The sequence below is a fragment of the Leptonotus elevatus genome, chromosome 15 (genome assembly GCF_054856555.1).
Source record: "Leptonotus elevatus isolate MCC_2025b chromosome 15, RoL_Lele_1.0, whole genome shotgun sequence".
Classification (NCBI taxonomy): Eukaryota; Metazoa; Chordata; class Actinopteri; order Syngnathiformes; family Syngnathidae; genus Leptonotus; species Leptonotus elevatus.
The window spans coordinates 12,778,315-12,802,610 of NC_141253.1; the positions used below are offsets into that span (position 1 = coordinate 12,778,315).

At 38.6% G+C, this 24,296-nt stretch overlaps 2 protein-coding genes across 2 annotated transcripts; one reads left to right on the top strand and one right to left on the bottom strand.

The window, feature by feature from the left end:
• Positions 1 to 1,326: 1,326 nt before the first annotated feature.
• Positions 1,327 to 7,774, top strand: stard7 (StAR related lipid transfer domain containing 7). The gene is made up of 8 exons (XM_086096461.1): positions 1,327 to 2,259; positions 2,393 to 2,556; positions 2,641 to 2,690; positions 3,960 to 4,070; positions 4,494 to 4,576; positions 4,863 to 4,962; positions 5,071 to 5,155; positions 6,833 to 7,774. Exons 1-8 carry the CDS (start codon positions 1,805 to 1,807, stop codon positions 7,012 to 7,014), a joined length of 1,230 nt encoding a protein of 409 aa, XP_085952587.1. The 5' UTR covers positions 1,327 to 1,804; the 3' UTR covers positions 7,015 to 7,774.
• Positions 7,775 to 17,590: 9,816 nt separating this feature from the next.
• Positions 17,591 to 24,141, bottom strand: drg1 (developmentally regulated GTP binding protein 1). Its single transcript, XM_086097624.1, has 9 exons — positions 23,973 to 24,141; positions 22,635 to 22,761; positions 22,109 to 22,284; positions 21,951 to 22,020; positions 20,808 to 20,977; positions 20,568 to 20,701; positions 19,779 to 19,946; positions 19,516 to 19,638; positions 17,591 to 17,920 (listed from the first exon to the last, which is right to left on the bottom strand). The coding sequence occupies exons 1-9, from the start codon at positions 24,009 to 24,011 to the stop codon at positions 17,821 to 17,823; spliced, it is 1,107 nt and encodes a 368-aa protein (XP_085953750.1). The 5' UTR covers positions 24,012 to 24,141; the 3' UTR covers positions 17,591 to 17,820.
• Between the last annotated feature and the right edge of the window lie 155 nt (positions 24,142 to 24,296).

A 24,296-nucleotide genomic window follows, 5' to 3' on the forward strand; every position in this document is an offset into this window, starting at 1 on the left:
GAAGGGTACTTTTACAAAAGCTGGGCGTTGAGTGCCGCCAACATAATCCGTCGGCCAAAACCATGCATATCAGAGAGGAAGTCTTTAAAGTTAAATTACAAAAGGCCATTAGATAATGATTTTAATCAAAATACACACTGAATAATTGATCTGATATCTTCGCATCATAACGGTATGTTCGGCAAATAAACTTGCTCTTTCTTTGGACAATTGGCGCCACCTGCCGCCTATTTTGATGTATTACCTCCCTAAAGTGGCAGCCAGGTGTAGAGACGGTCGTTGACTAACCAGAAGGTCGTAATGTTCGATCCCCGCATGTGTCCTTAGGCAAGGCACTTCACACACATTGCCTCCAGTGCTACTCACACTGGTGTATGGAAGGTGCGAATGTTTGGTGGTGGTCGGCGGGGCACACAAGCAGCCACGCTTCCGTCAGCCTGCCCCAGGGCAGCGCGCCACCGTGTGAATGTGTGAGTGCGTGACTAATGTATCTATTCCAGTGTAAAGCGTCTTTGAGTGTCGAGGAAAGCGCTATATTAATCTGATGCATTATTATTATTATTATTATAACTTCCCCTGAATGTTCATTCATTCATTACCAAAATAAACTCTATTCAAAATAAATACCAAAAATGATCACTGTTAAGACAACCGCACTGCATACGTAACGTCCGCTACACGTACCCACATTTATGACGTATAGATCAGCGCGTCTCTGCGAACTCCCCTTTTTAAATAATACTTGTACAACAGCCGTAATTGTGTTATTTGTCATGCATGAAGCGATGATTTTGTTTTATAACAGATAGTAGACATGAGACGGGGCATAAAAGCTGGTCTGTGGAAAATCTGAACAACAGTTTGAGAAAAGGTGACCAAAGACACATGCTTTGTGTTCGTCTGCTTGAGCTAATGCTGCATTCGTGTGTAGTCGGAAATCTGAATTTTCCGCTTTAAAACCAGAAAGTGTGTACGGAAACGCCCCCTTGAACTCGGAATTTCCACTTGTAAAGTCGGGAAAAAAGAAGTACCCCGACTTCACCGACGGACTATAATATGACGTCACTCTACAATGGCGACCTCTTTGGAAACACAGACCGTGAATGGTAAAACACAAATTTGCGAGAAAGCAAGTTTGCTGGAGGTCAAGGAGAGTTTTAGGGACCGAAATAAAAAACAATTTATCACTATCCGCCATTTTCGTTGTTTACTTTAGCCTTGAACGCTGTAAGGTCGGAACTGGGTAAAACAACTCGGATATATCCGATTTCCGACCATCCTTGAATGCAGCACAATACATCTTAGACCCATCTTGATCAATCGCTTTAACGTTTACTCCTTTCCAATCAGAACGCTTGTTATAAACGGTAATAAGCCTTTTAACTTCCGGGTGGGCGTGTCTACAAGGCGATAGAGAGAAGAGGTCAAATGGGCTGCTGAGGATGCGAAACGTGTGCGACAGTGCGCGTCTCTGGGATATTATCAGATTTGAATTTGCCAATACAGTACTGGATTTGAGGCTGTTATCATACGTACAAGTGCAGGTAGTAGCACATTTAATTCAGAATAAGCTCAACTCGTCAAGTTGTGCAAGTGTGCTAACGTTAGCCGATGCTAAATGTCGCGTGTTCGCTTAGCAACAATGCAATGGACATTTGCGAGCACAAATCTGCCATATAAACCTTTAATGTAAACAATTGTCTAGTGCTTATAGATAGATATTTGTAGTATCAACTTCGCTACCCTAGTTTTGGAGATTCATTCTGTTTGTTGGGAGCTTGTGTCACGGTCGCAGCAAGTCGTCATGTTTCACTCAGTGCCCCGTCGTGTCACCACCGAGGTCGGTGTTAGGACACTCAGGCTCCCAGGCGTCCGGTCATTCCGGCGGGTTGTGCAGGAAGATGACGGCCGAGGCTTAGCGCCGTGGCTGGGCAGGGCCGCGGGCCTGTTCCTGTCCACTCTACATCGGGTGGGCGTCCTCGCAGCAGAGACCGTCACAAGATCGGGACACAGGAGCCAGGGTTTGCTGTCCATATTCGCGGACCATTGCGGTTTCGTTACCGGCCAGAGGCTGCGGCGTGCGTGTCGGATCGCCGAGTTGTACTCCAACCTGTACTCGGAGAGGACCCGATGGACCCTGGTGAGCAGTATATGGCGCAGGTTCCAGAGCAAGCATCCCTCCCCGGGCAAGCTGATCGCTGCCCTGGCGGGGGTCTTCGTGTGGGACCATGACAAGATTCAAGATGAGGAAATGCACAGGTTTGAAAGCTCTTATAATAGGTCTAACATTCTACCCTATCTTTATCCACACCAGGGACAACCAACAAGGGGATCAGGACCACATGAGTAACCTAAGCTATGAAAAGGGATGAACCTTTGTACATTTGTGCAGATGCGGGCTGGAGCTGCAGGCCTCGGAGGCTGTGCAGAGTCTGAATGCACATGCAGGTGCTTTGAGCGGTCGCGCCGAGCCTGGCTGGGAAGTTGTAATGGAGAAGAAGGACTTCCGAGTGTGGAAGCGACCGATCCCCGACAGCCACCTCTACGAGTACAGAGGTAAGCAATAGAAAAAGTGGCTTGTCGTGCATGCAGACTATTTATTTAAGATGTCAACATTCGTTTGTATGTGTTTTATTGCAGTGCTGGGCTCATACACCGATGTCACACCGAGGCAGTTTTTCAATGTGCAGGTACTAACGTCTTTTTCTATGACGTCACTCTGGTTTGAAATGGGCCATTGGTGTCACACGAGGTCCATGATAGACATAAGACTTGTACGCGCAATAAAATGGCACTAGTCTTGGAAAACATGACAAAAAAAGCAATTGAAAAATACTACAGGGTAAGATTAATTCGTTCACATTTCAACCCTTTACTAACTGTCCGGGATATTTAGCATTACAATATTCTTAAATGTTTGAAAATGAATGAACCACTTAGTTGTAATCATAAATACACACTCTGATATCATTGTCCTGTCCAGATTATTGATTCATTGCTTTGCTACTGCTGCATCGCAGTAAACAATTTTTTTTTTTCTGGTTCAATGGTTGTCATCATCACACTCTTCAAAGCCAAACAAAAATCTCTAAGTACAGATATGGTCTTGTAAACTTGTACACACGAATCCTGTCTTGACTAATGCACCTAATTTATATTTATTTTATTAAAATTGTAATCAATTATAAAGGTTATCATTGGTACAAGGCAATTGTATCCTTCTATCTTTATAAGTAAACTAGATGATGGCAATTTTAGATTGATTTCTCTTCTGTTTTAGTTATAATTTTGCATGCATGTTTTTTTTAAGTTACACTTGATATGCATTATTATTATACAGTATTTAATACAAAGTATGATGTTTTTATTAACATGTTTACTGTATTATACAGTAATAAAAAAATCCACGAAGAGCAATTTGATCAATATATATATTAAGTAATCAGTTAATTATTTAATTAATCTACAGTATATTCATTATAAAATAAATCCTGGTAATACAGTATTATTTCTTTTTTTGTAATACTTAATGCGTTTTTTACCATTACAAATGCATTGGCTTGATGCCTGTATTTATTTATTTATGGTAGTAGTAATATATTGAACGTATTTTTAGTATTTATATACATTATTAAATACAATAATGCAATTTTTTTCCTTTTGCGTTATTTGTAATGATATGTATGCATTATTCCACATGACTAAATGTTAAAGTTTCATTAACTTTAACATCAAAGCTAGCGATATTTGCACAGTAGCTATTTGAAAATGTGTTGAATACTACTGAGCAGAGCAGGCTCTCACATGCGTGACATGTCACGGGAAGGTGGTTGTGTATTTGTAGAGTCACCTGTTGTGCAATCTGCTTGTCACCAAGGCAATGTTAACATGTTGGCACTAATATACGGAATATAAATAGCACTACACTTGACTAACCGCTGCTTTGTCTTTGGCTAAAGTTGGATACGGAGTACAGGAAGAAGTGGGACGCTCTGGTGATCAAATTGGAAGTGATGGATCGTGACATCAACACGGGCTCCGAAGTTGTACACTGGGCTACGCACTTTCCTGTTAGTTCCTCTTCACCTTCTTCTCTATTTACTTTCTTAATATAGCTACTTGCTGAATCACTGATTTACAAACTGTGGTAGTGGTACACGGGCACCTTCTAGTGTTATGAGAAAGAATTGCTGCCCAATTATCTTTCGGTTGTATTTCACGTTTAAGTTCAGTACATTTGCATTTAAAATTTAAGAGCGGTTTGTAGGTACATTTTAAATAACTTTTTTGTATACATTCGAAGATATAAAAAAAAAATCCTACGTGTACATTTGAGCGCAGTGCCCGTTGTCTCGTTTTTCATTAACATTTAGGCAATGATGGCGGTACTTGAAGATTTTTTTTTAGGGGGTACTTGGTGTCAAAAGTTTGAAAACCTCTGTTCTGAACCACTCATTTTTCTTTTCAAAATGATGTCAACCCTTCCTCCACAGTATCCCATGTACTCCAGGGACTACGTGTACGTACGACGCTATGAAGTTGACTTGGAAAACAACCTGATGATCCTAGTGTCCAGGTAAGAAATTATTATTGTTATTACTATACTCTTGTGCTCAAGGGCCACATTTTTTTAAATCAGACAGATGAGGTTAAAAAAAGCTAAAATGTGTATGTAAAATTGTTTATTTTAACAAGAATAATTGCCTATTTGAAATTGTGTAATTTAGCAGACACATTACGAAACCTTCCATTCAAAGAAAATTAAATGCAGCCCTTCTGACTTTTTGACTATGATACAAGCAATGCAAAGGACATTTTTCACGTCTCTTTTAAATGAAGTTCCTGAAATTACTTGTCATTAGAGCCGTGCAGCATCCCCGAGTTCCAGAGTCCAAGGATTTTGTGAGAGTTCACTCGTATCAATCCAAGATGGTCATCCGTCCTCACAAGTCCTTCGATGAGGTTAGAATCAAATTGGGTAATTTTGGGCCCTGATAAAACATTCGCATTGTCAGGATACATAACCTAAAGTTAATTGTTTTAATCACTTGTTGATGATGATGTTGACAGAATGGATTTGACTACCTGCTAACGTACAGTGACGACCCTCAGACCGCCTTCCCTCGTTACTGTGTGAGCTGGATGGTGTCAAGTGGTGAGCTTCTCATTTCACATCTCCAATGTGTTCACAATCTGGATTAGATTCACTAGCCAAGTATGTAAAAACACACAAGCAACTTGTCTTCACAGTCACAACCCGTCCGAGAAACAAGAAAAATAACAATAACCATAATAAAAATGGGAAGCCTGGCGGTTCGCTAATTAGCGCCCCAAGTTTCTTAGATGGGGGGAAAAAAGGAAACATGAGAAAGGAGGGAGGGGAAAAACCAAGGCCCAATCTGTGCTCTTTAAAGGGGGGCACAGTATGGACCCGCACACAGCAATAATGAGATACATACAACAAATGTGGATGTGGAAGTATTGATGAATGAATGATGTATTGAAGACAATTTCAAACATAAATAACACATATCACTTGTGGAATTCTTAGATTTTAGCGACTGCTCCTATAAGGGCAAATCAACATTTAGTCCTAAAAACCTAAAAATATATATTTTAAATGCTTGTTTTTAATTTTTAAGTGTTTTTACATTTGATTGTATGTGTTTCTCGTGTTTAATTTACATAAAAAAATCAAAATTTTACAGACAAATATAAAATAATGTGTAATCTTGCTATACCATTGAATAATAAAAATATTGTGAAAACTGTAATTGTATTATTTTAACCTTGTACGTTACCTGAAAAGTGAGGTTCAACTTAGTGTTTGCATTTTTATATTTAACTCATTAGTTCCTAAAAATTTGTTAAAATGCTCTATTTTAAATAGTGCCATGGTCCCCCGAAACATATTTATACATTTTTTAAATGTTTTTAATGCTAGAGCATACAGAAGGCTTTGATGCGGCCTCTGACCTGAAAAGGTCCTTTAGAGCAATGGTAGTTATTACAAAAAACGGCCAGCATGTGGCAGCAGAGCAAAAGAGATCAACCAGGGGCCATGTAAAAAAAAAAGGGGGGGGGGGAGCCTCATTACTCATATTGCTAAATAGATTTGTGACTAATGATGAAATTTAGCTATATTCTAATGCTAATAGCTGCAAAACGGAAACGGATAGAAACTCTAGATAGAGACTCTAATCTTTCTTTTGGTATGTTCCATGTTTTATAGCAATAGAACACAATATTCTGTGGGCGTTGCAAAATCAGTCACAATCCTGTAAACCAGCTGGGAGCGCAAATGAAAATGGCTGGGAGTGAATGAGTTAATTGAAGTGTAATTTTTAAGATTTAATTTGAAAACTAAGAATTTAATGAAAAATAGAGAAAAAAATATGTATTGTTTTTAATCAACTTGATCATTAGTTTTTATTTTTACACATTAAATTTATATTTCTTTTTTTTAAATGCCATACTCCATTTAAAATTCAGTAAGTGTATCTTTCTATAATTTTCACTGACAAAAAATTATAATTTAAAAAAATGATTTAATGTAATCTAATGTTAAAATTGTATTTTAACGTTTTGTTGTTGTTGTAGTTTTTTTGTATTTTATTAAATTGATACAAATTTTCATTTGACTGACCAGACTTCAATTATGCACAAACACTTTGTTAACAGGTAATAACATTTTGGGGGGGAAATTCTTACATTGGAATTTTTGGTTAAAAAAAAATACATTATTTGAATTGAATAAAAAAGTAAATGGCTTATAGCCACACGTACAACATAAACAGCACATTTACAGATGTGTCCTATCACGACCTGACAGGCATGCCGGCCTTCCTGGACAAGCTCCACATGGCCACGTTGAAAGCCAAGAACTTGGAGGTGGGCATCCACGATTACGCCGGTGTCATCAAGTCCAACGACAACACGGGCCGCCAGCAGAACCAGGAGCGCCTCACCGCCGAGAAGAAACATGCCGGCGGTCCCGGTCAGATATTCGCTTGACGCGGACGACGAAGTGGATGACTTTTCAAAAATGAAACCCTCCAAAACCTACTTTGTGGGTACGATGTGTGTCAAGGTGTTTGTTTTATTTTTTAGATGAAGTGTTGAAAAGAAAAACGGACCTCGGCCAATGTGTGACGTGTGGTCCCAATGACGCTCTGGCCAAAGCATTCGTTGTTGGTTATTATTGACATTTTGGCGGACATGCTTTTTGCAGTACTTCCAATAGAATAGAGACGTCTGCACTGATAGATGAAGGCCTAAATGGGACAACACTGGTCTGCTCCTTTTTTTATTTTCTTCATATGACTCACAATGATGCTTTTTCTGCGGTTATGTCCACACGACGAGAGGGCTTTAAAAACTAGCTAAACCAGTCCTTCCATAGCAGGGGCGCAGTGTCTTATAACAACCGTGGAAAATCCTCACGTCCAATGGTACACATGCACTTGTTTGGGGGAAAACAGCACTTCAAAATCCGTTCACGTATCATTTCACAAGCGGGAAAGGTTAAGATAGATATGAACTTAAAAAGAAAATACAAGGTTATCCCATTTCAGCTATTTTTTTAGCAGGCTAACATTTTAACACTGTGACTATCCACATGTCGACTTTGTCCCTAACTGGAATGAAATAACATGCACAAGCTCTGTTCTCTGTAATTCTGCTGTGTTCATCCTGTAATGAATGTACAAATAATGCATCCTCTTCGAGATAATAAATAAAACGTTTACAGTCTGGCGATGTGGCAGACAACACATGCATTTGCATGTTATTCATGTGTTCATGTGGTATTATGCACAAAGCAGCTTCCTGCTCTTTTTTCTCATCGGTGCAGGGTGTGGAAATTAAGTCGCTTATTTGTCATCATATGTGCACAAAGTTTAACAACTGAAAGGGCCAATGAGACAATATTTGCATGAATACAATTTTTTTTTTCTTATGACAACTTATTGAAGTTGTGGAATTCTGTTGTATTTTGAGCTGAAGCGTAATTAAAATCAAGGAGCTCATGCAGTCTTTACCAAAAAGAAAAAATCAGATTTTTTTTTTTTTAATTTTGTGACGGGGAAAAAAATAAAAATGCTTATGTTGTAATATTACAAAAAAGTTACCTTAAAGTCGAAACTGCAACTTTGGTGTAAGAATTTTGCAAGAAGTATGTACAAGAAAGTAGCCTGGATGTTATGAGCATCAAGTTTGATCATGAATACGGTAATGACAGTTTTTCAAGAATAAAGTCACAGTTTTCTGAGAACATATTGTTAACCAAGTAGCATAGCTGCCTCTGTGTTATTTGAAAGTTTTCGGACCACAAAAAACATTTATGGATTAGCATTGATCTGAATAACTAAAAAAAAATACACAGATGAAAACGTTTTCTTACGAAGCAGGGAAGCTTTTTAGTATTTTTATTTTATTACAGTACGTTAAAAATGACTTAGGCCAACTGTATAAAAGGAAAACAACAAAAAATCAGATGTTATAATTTTACAAAGATTAAAGTGAAAAATTTCATTGACAATATATACAATGAAGCCCCATTAGTCTAAACATGACATTCTGATTAACTTTGTGTTTGTGGAAGATGAATTAAGCAGCGAAATCCGCCCATTTTTTTTCCCATCTCATGGAGGCCATTTTGTCACTTGCCTGGACTGAAAATGACATCACAGACCAATCATGGCTCAGCATGTGAACATCACATGACCACACTCTTAAAAAGGTGAGCCGTGATTAGTCATTACCGGGAGGTTGGCAAAAACATAACACAAACATTCATCCTGCCTGCACTGCAGCGCCGCTTGTTTCTTTGTGGGAAAGAAAAGCCCACCTGAATGCGGATGCTCTCTCTCTCTCCTCCTCCTCGTGCTTCCGATGCCATCACCGACCAGCAGGACGCCGTTGCTGCCTGCCTTGTGAGCGCCAAGACTTTGTTTCCCATTTGCACATTAAGTTACCTTATACAGGACGTCTATGTTAGCTTTAGTTCATTTATCTCAGATCTGGCTTTCTGTAAATAAATCTTTCTTTTGGCTGTGAGCGGGTCATAACAAATGTGGGGGCTTGTCTAAAAATGAGAGCAAAAAAAAAAAACTGATATTTTTGACTTAACTTCCGCATTATATATGCAATTAGAAGCATAAACTTGTAATATTAGAAAAAGGTCAAAATCTTACAATGAAGTTTTTATTATGTGAAAAATTTCATAGCAACGTCAAAGAGTTGACAGGAAGAGTGACACCGGTGGTGTAGTCCAGGGTATACGCGGGTATACGGAGTATACCCACTTCTTTTCCAGTCACTCCTCTGCTTCTAATTGGCTGGTACCGTCTGCCTACACTGATTAGATTGGCTCACTTTTGGCATCTGAGGACTGATGAGCCAATCGTAGTCGGCCACACAATGGTAACCCAGAACATTTTGCTCAGGTGAACTGATTTGCTCTCGAACACAGGATGCTTGATCGTGACGTGGGTTCGATCCGGCCGCTAGATACGTTTTATATGATTTTTAAGTACCGGTAAATTAAAACACAAGAATGGGGACAAATAGTTTAAGCCAGCACAAAGCAATACTGAAGTCTCACCAGACAATTTTTATTCATTGTTCACTAAATAATGTAATTTGTTTTATAACATATACTTTATTATTGTGAGCAAATACAAATGAGGGATTTTTTATTTTACTGGACTACTTAAAACTTTTTTTTTTAATAAATAAAATAATAATAATAATAAATAAATAAAAACGTGAAAATTGAGAGAATACCCACTACACCACTGAGTGACTGTGATTCATTCGGTTTCATTTAAATTTCTAACCTTCAAATGGTATTCTACTGAGTTTGAATCATTTTGTGACAAGCAAGCTCGTGTCCCACCGTGAGCAATTAGCATTTAGTTTGTCCAAGACAGCTGCCGTAGTGCCGCCTAATGGGATCATGTGCGTAAAGCCTGTTTTCCCTGTCTGGAGTCTGGAATAAAGGTCAAGGCAGGCACAGTACACAGTGACTACAAGCATTGTGTGCTTCATTAATAAGAAGACAGAATAAATAAAAAAAAGCAATGTACTATTGCAATTTGCAACTTTCTGTGGAACTATTGGCGCTATGCTATAATATAAGGCTCAATTTTGATTGACACCGTCAGTGGTATTCATGTAGTATAGTATGTTTATTTTTGTCATTTGACAGAGGTAGCCAATTGAAAGCTGTTCCTAATAGTTTGACTCTCATTATCCAGAGTGTTAAATAAATACCTCTGTCAATGTCAAATAACACTGAATAGCTAATATCTTAATATAAAAGCCAGAACTCTTTAATCAGTTTTGTATTGATTGCGTGAGTGTCCATAATGATGTTTTTGTATAATTTGGAAATGTGTTGCTCAGTCCATTGCAATGCAACAAAAAAATTAACTGGGGGCGGGGCACACCAAAACACAGCGTATTCTATTCCCACTTGAGCTCCCCATTCAAATCGACTTACTATTCATTCTTTCACTATCATTTTACTATATTAAACATGTATCCATGATGCTCCAAGTGTGCTTTTTGCATTTCCAACCAGCTGTGTGTAATCTATCAAGTGGAGTAGTGTAATAACATTTGATCATCTCCATAAGCGCACACTTTGCCTTGTATGTCTCATTACGCAACGTCTGCTCGATTTGATTTATGGATCCGCTAACAGCATTGATAAAACGACCTCCACCGGCTGCACTTATTAGCCGGACGGTTGAGGCACTTACTCTAATTGAGACACTTCACAAATCTGCCATGTTGGCTTTGGCCCACGGCCATCGTTTAAAGACACTTGATGTTTGCATGATATTTATTACAATACACAAGAAGAAGCAAAACGACAAACAGCCTAAAGGATCCTCAAGTGGTGTCGAGAAAAAGAACGAGGTTCTTTTTTTCGGATGTTGCAAGTGCTCGCAAGGCTCCAAAGTGCTTGGCACAACCATGGACAGAGACGCACTGCATGGTTAGATCAAGCACAATGGTGCCCTCGGCGGTCAAAGGGAGGGAATCAGACAATAATCATCGCAACGGGAGCTCACGGAGACAAAAAAAAAAACAGCAAATATTGGCCACAACTTAAGTCAGGTTTAAAAAAAACCCCGATATGATAGGGGAATGTTTTTGTCGCGGCAGTCGACGACATCTTCAAGGTGACGTTCAAGTAGGAATGGGGAAGACAAAAACTTTAAAAATACACAGATGGAATTAAAAACAGTAACACACATATGCATGTATATAGGTATATTGGTGGTTTAATGTAAATCCCAAAGGGTTCATTCCTACCATTTTGAGTTAGACACAAGAAAGTGTCAAAAGACAAACCATTATTTTTACATTTTGGTGTCTTTAATTGCTTTCAATTTCCTCATTGATGTGCCCCAAAAAAAAGTTCATGGATCAATGCGACCAGCTGTATAAAGTAATATATATATATATATATATATATATATATTTTTTTTTACAATAAACCATTTAAATGAATTGGGAAATATATATCTAGTGTAAAGAAGGAAATAAATCTACACCTTTTTAAAAAAAAATATTCAAACTTTTTTTCATTTATTATTTCTTCATTTTATTTTTTTTATTAAGGTCAATTTAACCAACATAGCATGCCACTGTGGTCCACTCTATGTGTCACTGCCGACTAAAAAACAAAAACGTTTTTAATTTAAAAAATAAATAAAATACCATTTAAAACATATGTAATGAAAAACTTGAATATTATTATTGTTTGTAAGTTTTAAGATTTTAATTTACGTTAAATTAAATTGAAATTGACGAGTAAACGTAAAAATATATAAATTATAAATGATAAAAGGAGTAAATATAAATATTTTGTATATATGTATTTTAAAACATATTTGAAAAATATATATTGTTATAGATGTATATATTTTTGTAAATACAAAAATTACTAGAAGACCAAACCCATCCTAAAAAAAAAAAAACTGAAAAACTAGTCGATTTGACCTACAACTTTACGTAAAAAAGTCAGTGAATGAATTTCAAAAATTTCAAAACCAAGAAAAAACAAGTTACCAGGCAGTGAATCATTTTGATCTGCAGATTTTATCATTTTTTTGAACGAGTAAAAGATGAGTAAAAGGTTGCGTCTCACTGCGGTAAAAAGAGCGGGGCTCCGCCCTTCTTGCGGACAAACTGCGTCAAACCCCACCCACGCCTCATCTGTGCCGACTTTTACAGAAAAAAATTGCGGTAAATTCTGACGTTTTTCGGTCCTCTTTACCGATGGCCCCTTAAAATGGTTCCCAGGCTCGCCAATCGACTTCGGCATTAGACAAGCTAACTAGCTAAGATGTCCGAGACGTTCTCCTGACATTTCCCTGCTAACCTTGTTAAAAGACAATCTTGTTACCTTCCCTTGAGTATTTCTCTTCTCCTGTGGGATGTTTTGTGAAACGGTTGGAGGTGACCCAATGGCAAAATGGAAGGACTTTGGTGATAATTACACGGGATGGATGATGATTTCATGGATGATTGTGATACTGAAGTACGCATTCTTACCAGGTTGTTTCCCAACATTTCACCTGTGGCGCTGCAAAAAATGAGCCATTAATGACAAATCAAGAGAACTTTGACTTTTTTTTTTTTATCTGAGAAAAGACCCACCTTATCCATTGCGACGGCCTTGAGGGTGTCTACGTCTGGGACGCTGCTGTCGGTGCCGGTGGTTGCTGAGATGTTTCCAGGCTGCTCTACTGGAGCCAGACTGTCCCGACTGCGTCCTCAGCACCCTTCAAGTCACCATCGCCTTCCTGCCCCTCCTTCCAGCTAAAGGAGGGGTCAGCGATGTTCTCCTCTCGGGATAGGTGCGCTGCCAAGGGGCGCTGCTACACGCTACCATTGGACATGGGATGGTGATGGGATTGGGGGGGGGGATTTTTTTATTTTTTTTTTTGGAGGATGGCTCCAATTCCGCATTTCATAAATATTAATACAGAGGCCTCACTCCGTGCCCGCCCTCGCTAAATGGCTAGTTTCTTTAATTTTGTTAGTGGGGAGGGGTGGGGGGGGGGTGCTTTATTCACTAAATGGCTTTTATTAGTGGCCGGTCTTCAACTCTTTCATTAGCTAAAGTGCTGCTATAATTTACAGGGGGAGAAACAGGGGGGGGGGGGGGTGGATTGGAGGCCGCGTCTGATCGCTGAGGATGCTGGGCCGACTGGAAAGTCCTTCAAGTGTTTGGATTCATACTTGCTAAAACAAATGAAGACCACCACAAATTATGGTGACAATATTGGAAAAAAAAAAAAAAACACAAATCTAATGTAAGCGGCATGGTGACTGCCTGGTTAGCGCATTCGCCTCGCAGTTCAGGAGTCGTCGGTTCAAATATGGCAGCTGGCCATCCGTTCATGTGAGTGTGAATGATTGTCTTGAGTGAGGATCAGGTTTATAATAGTTTTCAATATAGTCTTTATTTTAGTTTTATATTCATTTTTGGTTAGTTTTTATAAAAAAAATTGTTTTAGTTAGGTTGTTGTACAAGTTTAAGTATTAGTTTGAGCTTTTTTTCATATAGTGGAGTGTAAAAAAAAAGTCACTATTTATTGTGTAATACAGTAAATTACAATTCTCTAATTGTGGTTTGAACTTTTCTCTTCCGACTACAGCAATAAACACTGAAAGCTCATGTATGAAATTAATTGACAAAGATGAAAATTAATTTGTAAAATGTATATTCAGTTACTTGTTTTTTTTGTTTCATTAACGAAAATGTTTTAAATGTAATTTAGTTTTAGTTTTTGTCATGACCTTGGTAAGGACAAGCAGTAAAGAACAGATGGATGGAATTAAAACACCAGATTCAAATGATCAGCTTGCTAAGGGAACCATCTAAAACAGTGTTCACCAATTCCGGTCCTCGAGGTCCGGAGTCAGGTAGGTTTTCGATGTTTCCGCCCACTAGCACACCTGCTTCATATAATCGGCTCATCAGCATGCCTGATAACGATCCTGATATTTATTCTCAGACGTGTTGGTAGGTGGGAACATCTAAAACCTGCAGGACTCCGGACCACAAGGACTGGAATTTGTGAACCCTGCTCTAAAACATGCAAGTTTTAGATGTTTCCCTACCTCCAACACACTATATTAAAATGATCAGAATCATTATCAGGCTTCTGCAGAGCTTACTTATCAGGTGTGTTGAAGGAGGGGTACCATCTAAAATTCTCAGGTGTTTCAAATGATCGGCGTCACTATCAGTCTTCTGCAGAGCTGGTTAATCAAGTGTGTTGACGGAGGGAACCACCTAAAACCTGCAAGTTTTAGATGCTTCCCCTCCTCCAATGCACTTTATTAAAATAATCAGAATCATCATCAAGCTTCTGCATAGATTGCTAATCCTAAAAAACCTGACAATTTTAGATGGTGCCCCTCCTCCAACACACCTGATTAAAATGATCAGGATCATTATCAGTCTTCTGCAGAGCTGGCTAATCAAGTGTGTTGGCGGAGGGAACCATCTAAAACCTGTACGTTTTAGATGCTTCCCCTCTTCCAACACACTTCATTAAAATGACCAGAATCACTATCAGGCTTCTGCAGGGCTTGCTAATCAGGTGTGTTGGAGGAAGGAACCATCCTCTGGTCCTCAAGAAACAGAATTCCCCACCCCAACCCCATTGTCTGCCTCACAATTGTGTTTAGAGGTTGATTCTAAACATGTGGAGTTTACATGTTCTCCGTGTGTGTGTGTGTTTTTACACCCTTCCTCTCACATGCCAAAAGCATGATAGGTTTATTGTTGTGAATGCAAGTGAGATTGTATGTTTGTCTGTTTGTGCCCTGGCGTCTATATCTTCAAAGTTTTTTTATTCCATTTTTATTAGTCCCTTCGCATGGTCCATGGCATCCATTTTGACTCTTTCTTAACCTTCCTGTTCCTGTTGTACGGGTCAAAATGACCCACCTTGAAGTTTAAAACTAAAAAATAATACATTAAAATAGTCCGTTTTAAACTATGTGGTCTATAAAAAATGATTTGACACATTTTTAGATGGTCAAATATGTATTGGGTCATACTGATCCGTAAAACAATTAATAAAGTTATCAATTAAATTACCCAATATACTACTAAACATGCGGTATGATCCATTTTTTTAAGTTCAACCCTCCTGTTACATCATGGGTCAAATTGACCCAGATTCAAGTTTTTAATTTTTGAATATACACTCAGTATATTAAACCCAATTTATTTATTTATTTTAATGCTTAATATGCAGTGGGTTATATTGACCCATGAAGAAAAACAACACAACAATCTTGCCGCATAATTAGGGGCAACATTATGCAAGATTGATTTATGGAAATTTATCACAACCCCTGGTGAAGCAGCATGTGGTTAATATCCAGATTATTTTTGAATGCCTTGTTACCATTCTGTCAACGATTGCAAGCCAAGTTTGTTTGGATAATTTATTATTGCATTCCTTCCTTCCATCCATTTTCTTCATCACTCATTGTCATTAGGCACTTACAGGTGTTCTGGAGTCGATCCCGGCTGACTTTGGTGAGAGGCGGGCGACATACTGGATTGGTCGGCAGCCAATCCGTTTTTTCATTCCTTTTCATTGTATTTCTAAAAAAGGATATAGACTATTTGTAGTGCTTGTGTCAGGATGATTCCTGGTGTTTGGATCACATTTTTTGGATGACTGTAAACTATTTTTTTGCAGTTTTAATAATGTTACTTCACTCTGGTTCCTCGAGGGCTGCAGTCCTGCATGTTTTAGAAATGTTCCTTCTCCAACATACCTGATTTAAATGATCAGCTCATCAACAAGCTCTGCAATCCTGATCATGCTAATTTGCTTTATTTTAAATCTATTGTGGTGATATAAATTTAGACCACAGCCTCCATCTATCTGCGCCAACGTACAATTAAGTGATATTCATGTTTTATATCAGCCTCATAATAGTCGATACATGGGCACAGTCCATCGTTGATCATAAAATGGCCGCCGGTCTTCCCGCGCACGCCTCCACTCTGATGAAATGCTTTTCCACGTATTTCTGTGCGTTCCATGGAGTCGTGTTAGTTGTGAACATCTGCTGTATGATGTCCCCAAACTGCGTCTGAGTGAATGAACTGATTAACCTGAGTGGCTGTCCCGACCGGCGAGGGAGAAAAGGGGGGATGCAGGGATGGAGGGGGGGCACCGGGCTGAATAAGTGCCTTCATCATCAATGTCCCGTAAATCACTGAGCTGGACAGGCCTTTTAAATTGGACTTTTTTTTCCCCCCCTCCCTTCACTGAGCTGGACTGGAGTGGTTGTGATGCAGTGGAGAGGTCTTTGCATTACAAGGAAACCATCAAATATATAACAGACTACCATAGTGCATTGTGTTTGCTGATGCAACATTTTTTTGGACTTAATTGGCCTAAACATTTAGATATACCGGAATGCATGACATCCAATAGAAGAAATGAGGGTACCTAATGTTGTGGCCATTGAGCAGGAACAGGGGATGTGTTCACAATTAACATTCAAGCTCATATTAAATGGGAGTCAGCAGTCACACCTGCCACCATTTTTGATAGCCGCCTAATAAACTTAAGACGCTCTAGTAAGCTTTTCCTGACATTCACAACAGTGTCATAGCCAAAAACTGTAAGGGAAATCCTACTAGAACATCTTAACTTTATTTGAGGTTAATCTAAAGCACTTTTTGTTGGAAGTTAAACATGAGTTTGAGGGTGAATTTTTGCTTAAATTGCATTGCACGGTATTTAAGTCACATGAAAAGTAGGGAAAAGCTTTGAAATTGTTTTATCTTGGTTTAATACTTCAAATCACAAAATGCTGACTTTAGAAAGGGGTTACAGTACTTAGAAAGTGGTGTGTAGACTTTTTATAATCTATCGTAGTTAACAAGACAAATGGGCCAGGTTGTGCTGTAAAATAGGTGTGTACTGCAGACCAAGGTTATTTAAAAGAAAAAAATCAAAAAACAATTTAGTTAATGAAATACTATAAAAACAAAAATGCTTTTTAAATAACAAAAACTGACTGAAACTACATTTTATGTTTACTAATTATAATTATAGCGAAAATGTCCTCCGTTTTAGTCTTTAATCATTTATTTAAAACATGAGCCTTTGAGGATGATTTTAAATGTGATTTTAAGTATATCGATTTAGATATTAACTGGAATAAGGACGTTTGAAAGTGTCATCTAATAGCAGCCAATAGAAAAGCACCTTCAGATGACATCGCTGTTAGGCGACAATTTTGCGTGCTTGACTTTTGGCTCCAATGGCTCGGCTTGCCTGCTTTTTCATTTAACTCAGCCGAAATGCAATGCTAGGGAAAAAAATGCATGACTGTTTTCATTTTACCATGGTGTTTATTAAATATTGCGCACAAGTAACACACGTAACCCCCCCCCCCGAAAACTAATACTGAAACTAATTAAAACTAAATTTAAAAAACAAAACAAAACAAAATAAAAACAAACTAAAATGACAATTCCAATACTATAATAACCCTGACAAATAAAAGTAAAACTCTTGTAAAGTTGTGAGACTTGTTTGTTTTTATTTTGTTTCCATTTCAATGCAAGCGTTAACCAATATTCAATATGAACTAATCATGGTGTTGAAGTGTTTCCATGTGACATGTACATTCATGTCATCGAGTTTCAAATAAGACAATAGTGACAAGCACATCACACAGAAGCTCTGATGGTTTGTTTGCCTTTGCGATACCATGCACTCCATATTACACCCCCCCACCCCCATAACTTTATTACTTTTTCACCAACTGGATAACATCCTCGTCTTCCATCACGTGGTCCTTGCCCACCTTTTGAGGGTTGTGTTTGACAGACGATCCCCACACGAGCGCGCTGAAAAGAAGTTGATGGCATCACATGATTCAAGTGGGACGGAAGCAAAAAGGTGAGCAGCAACAAACGGACAGCCGTCAGTGACACAAAAGATCCTCGCTAATGTGGTGTGACACCGCTTGGCCCCCCCGTCGCCTCCCCGGAGGATCGCTAATGCTCGGCCGCACTCATGTATCGACTGATTGACGACCCGGGCGCTACCATTTGGAGACGGACCCCCCGATCCAAACGCCGGCAGTTAATACGTCTCTGCAGTATCTGCGCATAAAAGTGACCGACGGCTGTAACTGGTTAAATGGGCTCTTTTAGATTACTGCGATTCCTGGTTAGTGGTTGCTTTGGGACTATATGCTGCCTTTATTTTATATAGTACTAAGCATAAAAGGATTTCTCAATCTCGCAAAGTAATTGGTTATATTTTGTTGCAATAGTACGGACTTCTCTGGCAAGTGTCAATGATGCACTAAAATCCTAATTTTACTGAAAACGTAATCACACTGACAATAGAGAGACATTGTGGCGCTCATTGGACAATCCACTATGTACACCGGCACAATCTAATGAAATAAAAATTGTGACGACTTAAAGATGTTTTTATTTCACAATATGTCTCATATTGAGGTTTTAGTGTGTACAATTGCACGGCCATTTGGTAAACGTGTTTAGCTTCAATATTAGCATCACACCGAGGGCCCCCAAAAACTGGACGTCATTTGAAGTATCAAATTGATTAACTGTGTCCTCATGTCCCAGAAAGAAAAACAAAATTAAATAGGCTTCATTTTGGAAAAAGGAAAGCTCTATCAAAATGTCATCAATATATTCAAATAGATAGATTTTATAACATATAATTCTTGATATTGGGGGTATTTTCAGAAAAGCATAAACATGTTATTAAGACACCTGGGAAATGTAGTAAAAAAAAATAATTATGTATTTATTTTTATTTTTTACAATAAAATGTATGTGCCCACAAGTCTAAACACGGTATTCTGATTTATATTGTGTTTGTAGAATTTGAATTAAGCAGCAAAATGAATCTGTTTTTCTCCATATCAGGGCAACCATTTTGCCACTTGCTGTCAAAAAAAAAGAAGACATTTTCACTGTTGCTCAGGGCACAGGTAACGATCAATCACAGCTCAGATCACGAACGTCACATGACCAAACTCAGAAAAAAGGTAAGCCTCGAATGGCCGTGACTAGAGCAACTGTGATGTCATTTTCAGTCGACGGCATGTGGCAAAATGGCCGCCCTGATCTGGATAAAAATGTGCGGATTTTGCTGCTTAATTCATATTCCACAAACACAATATTAATCATAAATTTAGATTAGTGGGGCACATACATTTTATTGTAAAGACATTTTTAAGTTGACTTAACTTTAACCTTGATTTTATACATCTTGTTTAAATTTGAGCAAGAAATGGATAGGTTATTAGACTACGACATTTTTGGGACACACAATCAATTGTCAATTAAAAATGAGCGCTATCACCTTTGTCTCACTCATATAATTTCAGTGGCAATATCCCTTTTTTTTTTTAACACACGTATATCTGTGTTGTATGTGAATGGAGTGTTGCAGTACTCACTACTTGAATTCCTTGATGAGGTTCTTGTGAATCTTCAAGCAGAAGTCCTCGACGGCGGTGTGCTCGTCAGGCAGGACGACGGGAGACGTGTAATCAGGGAGCTGGCCTTTGGGCTTGGTGTAGCTGCACGTTAACACATCGTCATAATCACACCTCAGCTTAAGCAAGGACAGGGCGAGATATTATATATATATATATATATATATATATATTTAAAAAAATAATCAAATCAATCAGACGCGGCGCTTCTGTCGCACGCTTACATGCGCACGAGCTTGAGGTAGTCCCACATCCTCTCCAGCAGGTCGTCAAAGTTCCAGCGGTGGTGGGCCGAGATGGGCACGCAGTGCGGCACCTTGTAAATGACGTCCAGCTCCTCGATGGAGATCTGGTCGATTTTGTTCAGCACGTAAATGCAAGGGATGTACACCCTGTAGGGAGCACAGAATACTCTCACTATGGGCAGAATGTATTAATGAAAAACTAAATGTACATTTTTTGTCTTATTGGGTCATCTGAAACAGCAGTGTTGAACCTGTGCAAAATTAATAAAACCTGTGATAAGAGATTGCTCATAAAATAAATCTGTTCAATAATGTTTACTCAAAAATGCTAATATTTAATAAACATTTCTGTGACCATTGCCTTGTTTTTACCCACAAAACATCATAGTATATATATATTTTTTTTAGCTACAAACACTCAGTATAAATGTTTTTTTTTACCATCATTATGATTACTCATAATATAACTTTTCTTCCACCGTTTTAGTCTCAAATGATATCACAAATATTTGATCACTTAGTCAAAAATGCTCAATATATATATTTTTTTTAACCCATACATGATAATAATAATAATATACTGTATATTAACATTCTATTGCCGATTTTCAAAATGACAGAATAGCCCAGTGTGCCCCCCTAACCCTAACCCCCCAAATGACTTGAGACGATTCCTGTTAGGAGCATACGGCCGGCGTCAATGATCTGGCGAGTGGCCACGCCCACAGGGAACGACAAAGGAAAGCCGCCGGCGGCTCGTCGTCTCACCGGTTTCCCTCCACCACATCGATGAGGTCATCCGCCGTGGCGTCGCCACGGAGGGTGATGTCGGCGTTGTGGATCTTGTACTCGGACAGGATGGTCTTCACCGTGTCGGCATCCAGCTCGCTTTGTGCACATTGCTGATCAGAACACATAAGGACCAAATATTAATATTGTGTAGAATTCAAATGTGTTAAATGTCCACTAGAGGGCGGTGCTGTTAAATGCACTTAAAAGGACACTCACGGTGGCAGTAAAGTTGATGCCGCCTTTGTCCTTTCTCTTAAAACCGATGTTGGGCGGCTGCTTGTTCAGTCGGATGCCAAAACCCTCTAGCTCGTGCTCTATTAACCTCTTGTGCAAGAGAGGCTTCAGAACGTCCAGTACGATCAGGATCAGGTTGCAAGTTCGAGCCACTAGCGCACAGAGAGAGGGAGACATGCGTTAAGTGATGCACAAAAGAGTAGTATGGCTGGTACAAGCTTTTTTCCCCCACTCTGCTAAAAATGTAACAGAAACAAAAAGGGCGTGCTTGGTTTACAAGTTCTCAAGATTGCCCCATAACCCGAGTTTGTACACAGCACTAATACAGAGTCTTGTTTATTTAAACCAGGGGTCTGCAACTTTTACTGTCAAAAGAGCCATTTTAGGCCAAATAAATAAATAATCTGTCTGGAGTCACAAAACATTTGAACATTGTGATGAAGGAAAAAGTGTGTTAGTGTTAGTCTAATGTACTGAAGGCCCAAGAGCTAATTAGAGCTGCACCATAACAGAAAAATAAGCAGCATCCAATACTTTGAAATTCATGTTGTTTCCATAAATGCTTTTGAAAAAATGATTTTAAATTCTAATTTTCTGCCTCTTCTTCCTTTTTTGGGGAAAAACAAGATAACAACGTTTTTTTTTTTTTTTTTTGCTATTTGCTTGCTGACATTTTTGGCAATTTTTTAAACATTTTAAGGTAGTTTTTGGCATTTCTTCTTTTGTTTTTGGACATTTTACAGTTACTTTTTAAACGTTTTATTTTCTACCTTAAAAAAAAAACTTGTGACTGTTGAGCAGTTTTCATGGACATTCTTCCTCTTCGGACATGTTATGGTCACTTTATGGACATTTTTAGGTAATTTTTAAAAACTATTTCATCTACCTTTTGTCTCCTTTTCTGAGAATAAAAAAAAGGCTGACTTATTTATTTAAAGAAAGTGTTATCTAAAAATAAAGACAAATATGTAAAATAATAATAAAATCATAATAATTTCTACTACGTTTTTTTTTTAGAGATACACAGGGAGCCACAGGAGAGGGACTAAAGAGCCACATGTGGCTCCAAAACCGCAGGTTGCAGACCCTTGATTTAAACTGACGGTGTAAAGAAGTTGGTGTTACCTGCAATAACTTGTCTGCCTCTGCCTTTGCCATCTTTGGCCCCTTCTATGATTCCAGGGAGATCCAGAAGCTTTCAGGTAGTAAGTTGACAAAAGTCAAAATAAAATCACACACTGACACTTATCATAAGTGCTAATCAGTGGTACGTTTTCATGTACCTGGATTTTTGCTCCTTTATAGCGAATGACCCCAGGTACCGTTGTGAGGGTGGTGAACTCGTAGGCGGCCACCTCAGAGTAGACCCCCGCCAGGTTGCTCAGCAATGTTGACTTCCCCACTGAGGGAAAACCCACAAAGCCAACACGGGCGTCGCCGGTTTTTGCTACGTCAAAACCTGAAAAGACATACATAACATCAGAGAGTGTAACTGGATACAAAGATACTCTACATTTTGTCAACAATATTGAATTTATTTAATATTCATATCAAGACAGTTTTGTTGTGTAGTCAGAAAGTAAACAGTAAACAGTAGAGGTGACAATATTTCAGGCCCAACTAGTTTTATGCCTAAATGACCTACCACTAAAATCGAATTAATGGCAAGCAAATAAGAGGTGGTTTGTGTCAGGACGATTTTGCACCAACAAATAAAAGTTTGCTTTAAAATATTACACTACAGAGAAAGTGATGCTTTACATTTATATACAAGTTGGAACAAGCCGTTATCTAGTCCATACTCATTACCTTCTCCCGGGCCGCCACCGCCGCCGCCTCCTTTTGGCGTGATGAGCTCTCGCCTGAGCTTCGCCAGACGTGCCTTGAGCAGACCCAAGTGGTGAGCGGTGGCCTTGTTCCTCTGCGTCCTGGCCATCTGCAACAAAGCAGAGCAAGAACGGAAGTGCCAGCCCCCCGTGAGGTCTCTTATGCCACTTAGATTACACAGAAATATACAATTCCAGAAAAAAACACCAACATTCCTAGCTATAATATTTTTGAATCACACATTTTATATGCCATTATTTTTCACTTTATTTGCATTTACGTTTATTTACATTGAACTAATGTTCCACACACATTGAAGGGGAAATTTTGTAGATTGATGTTTTGTGATTCCAGTCCTAGAATTTGTCTGACAAGAAAACATAATCACGCTGCATGAGGCGGTGCGCAATATTTACCGTTTTTAATTTGATTGGTTTATATTTACAGCCATGATGTGATTGTCATGCAATATTTAGTGCATTTATATTTCAAGGATGCAGAGTGTTATAAATTGATTTGCATGGTAGCATTAAAATACTTCGCCATGCGTACAAGACATGCTGTTTCACCATTTGACTTTCTAATTTTTATAATGCAGAAGTGTTTTTCATGCAAATAGTTGCTGTAACTATGACTTTACGACTGCATTGTATTTAATTATTTTAGTGTCACCCTAACTATGTTTTAGTGAAAGAAGCTTAATTTCCCTGTCAAATAGGGAAACAATTACTTTGCGCCATCTTGTGGCGTTGACAGGACATTTTGAACTTTGGGTCAATTACTGGTAGATTTTTGCTATCCGGAATCGGAACACTTTCTGAATTTTCTAAATATTTAAGTCAAGAAGAATTAATGCATTTTAAAAGCTATTTTTTTTTATTTTATTTTTTTTTTCTAAAGAGGATTCATTCAAATATCAGACACCACCGGGATTATTAAATGTCCAGCATCCAGTGAGTAAACAAGTGACAGGTAGAATACATATTAGATTTTGGCTATTTATAACACTCGTTTTCGTATGTGACTGGTTTATTTGTGCACTGTAATTCAGTTCCATCTCCAGTTAACGTTTAACGGCGAACTTCTCTACGAAGACAACAATAACCCCAAGATACGCTCTTACACCGAATAATACATCTACAATCACATAATGATTACAGGAGAGAAAAAATAAGACAAAAGGCTGTCATAAAAGAGCGACGTAATGAAACGTAAGGCCCAGCCGTGTGAGCGTGGCTACTTTGTTAGCATTTCAAGCTAGCCGTTAGCTACAACGGGGCTTGATTCATCTGCGAACGCCACGTTTCCTTTCGATCTTACCTCATTTTCAATCTCTGCTATTTTGGCGAGTATGCTCATGATGACTGAGGTTTGTGTCACAGTTCTGTTACCTATAATCGTTAGAGAAATGACAAACGGACGTGTCTAAAGTGAAAAAAGGTATGCGGCGCCGGCGGCTAACACACTGCTACCACGCAGGCGTCAACGTCGTGCACTTCCTAGTGCCAAATGTCGCGATAATGCGTTTCGGCTTTGCCCTGGGCCTGAACTCGCAGGTTGAACATACGTTTCGATTTAATAGTGTAATATTAATAACACGTCAAATCATGACGCAAATTTTGTCTAACAATGCCAGAGAAATAT

Excerpts from the sequence above, each read along its gene's own strand:
- drg1 (XM_086097624.1), bottom strand. The coding sequence starts at position 24,011 with ATGAGCATACTCGCCAAAATAGCAGAGATTGAAAATGAG. Across the intron at positions 19,639-19,778 it reads TACCTCAAGCTCGTGCGCAT|CTACACCAAGCCCAAAGGCC; the intron begins GTAAGCGTGCGA and ends GTTAACGTGCAG. Across the intron at positions 17,921-19,515 it reads CTCATCAAGGAATTCAAGTA|CGCGCTCGTGTGGGGATCGT; the intron begins GTGAGTACTGCA and ends ACTTCTTTTCAG.
- stard7 (XM_086096461.1), top strand. The coding sequence starts at position 1,805 with ATGTTTCACTCAGTGCCCCGTCGTGTCACCACCGAGGTCGGTGTTAGG. Across the intron at positions 2,691-3,959 it reads GGCAGTTTTTCAATGTGCAG|TTGGATACGGAGTACAGGAA; the intron begins GTACTAACGTCT and ends CTTTGGCTAAAG. Across the intron at positions 4,963-5,070 it reads CTCACAAGTCCTTCGATGAG|AATGGATTTGACTACCTGCT; the intron begins GTTAGAATCAAA and ends TGATGTTGACAG.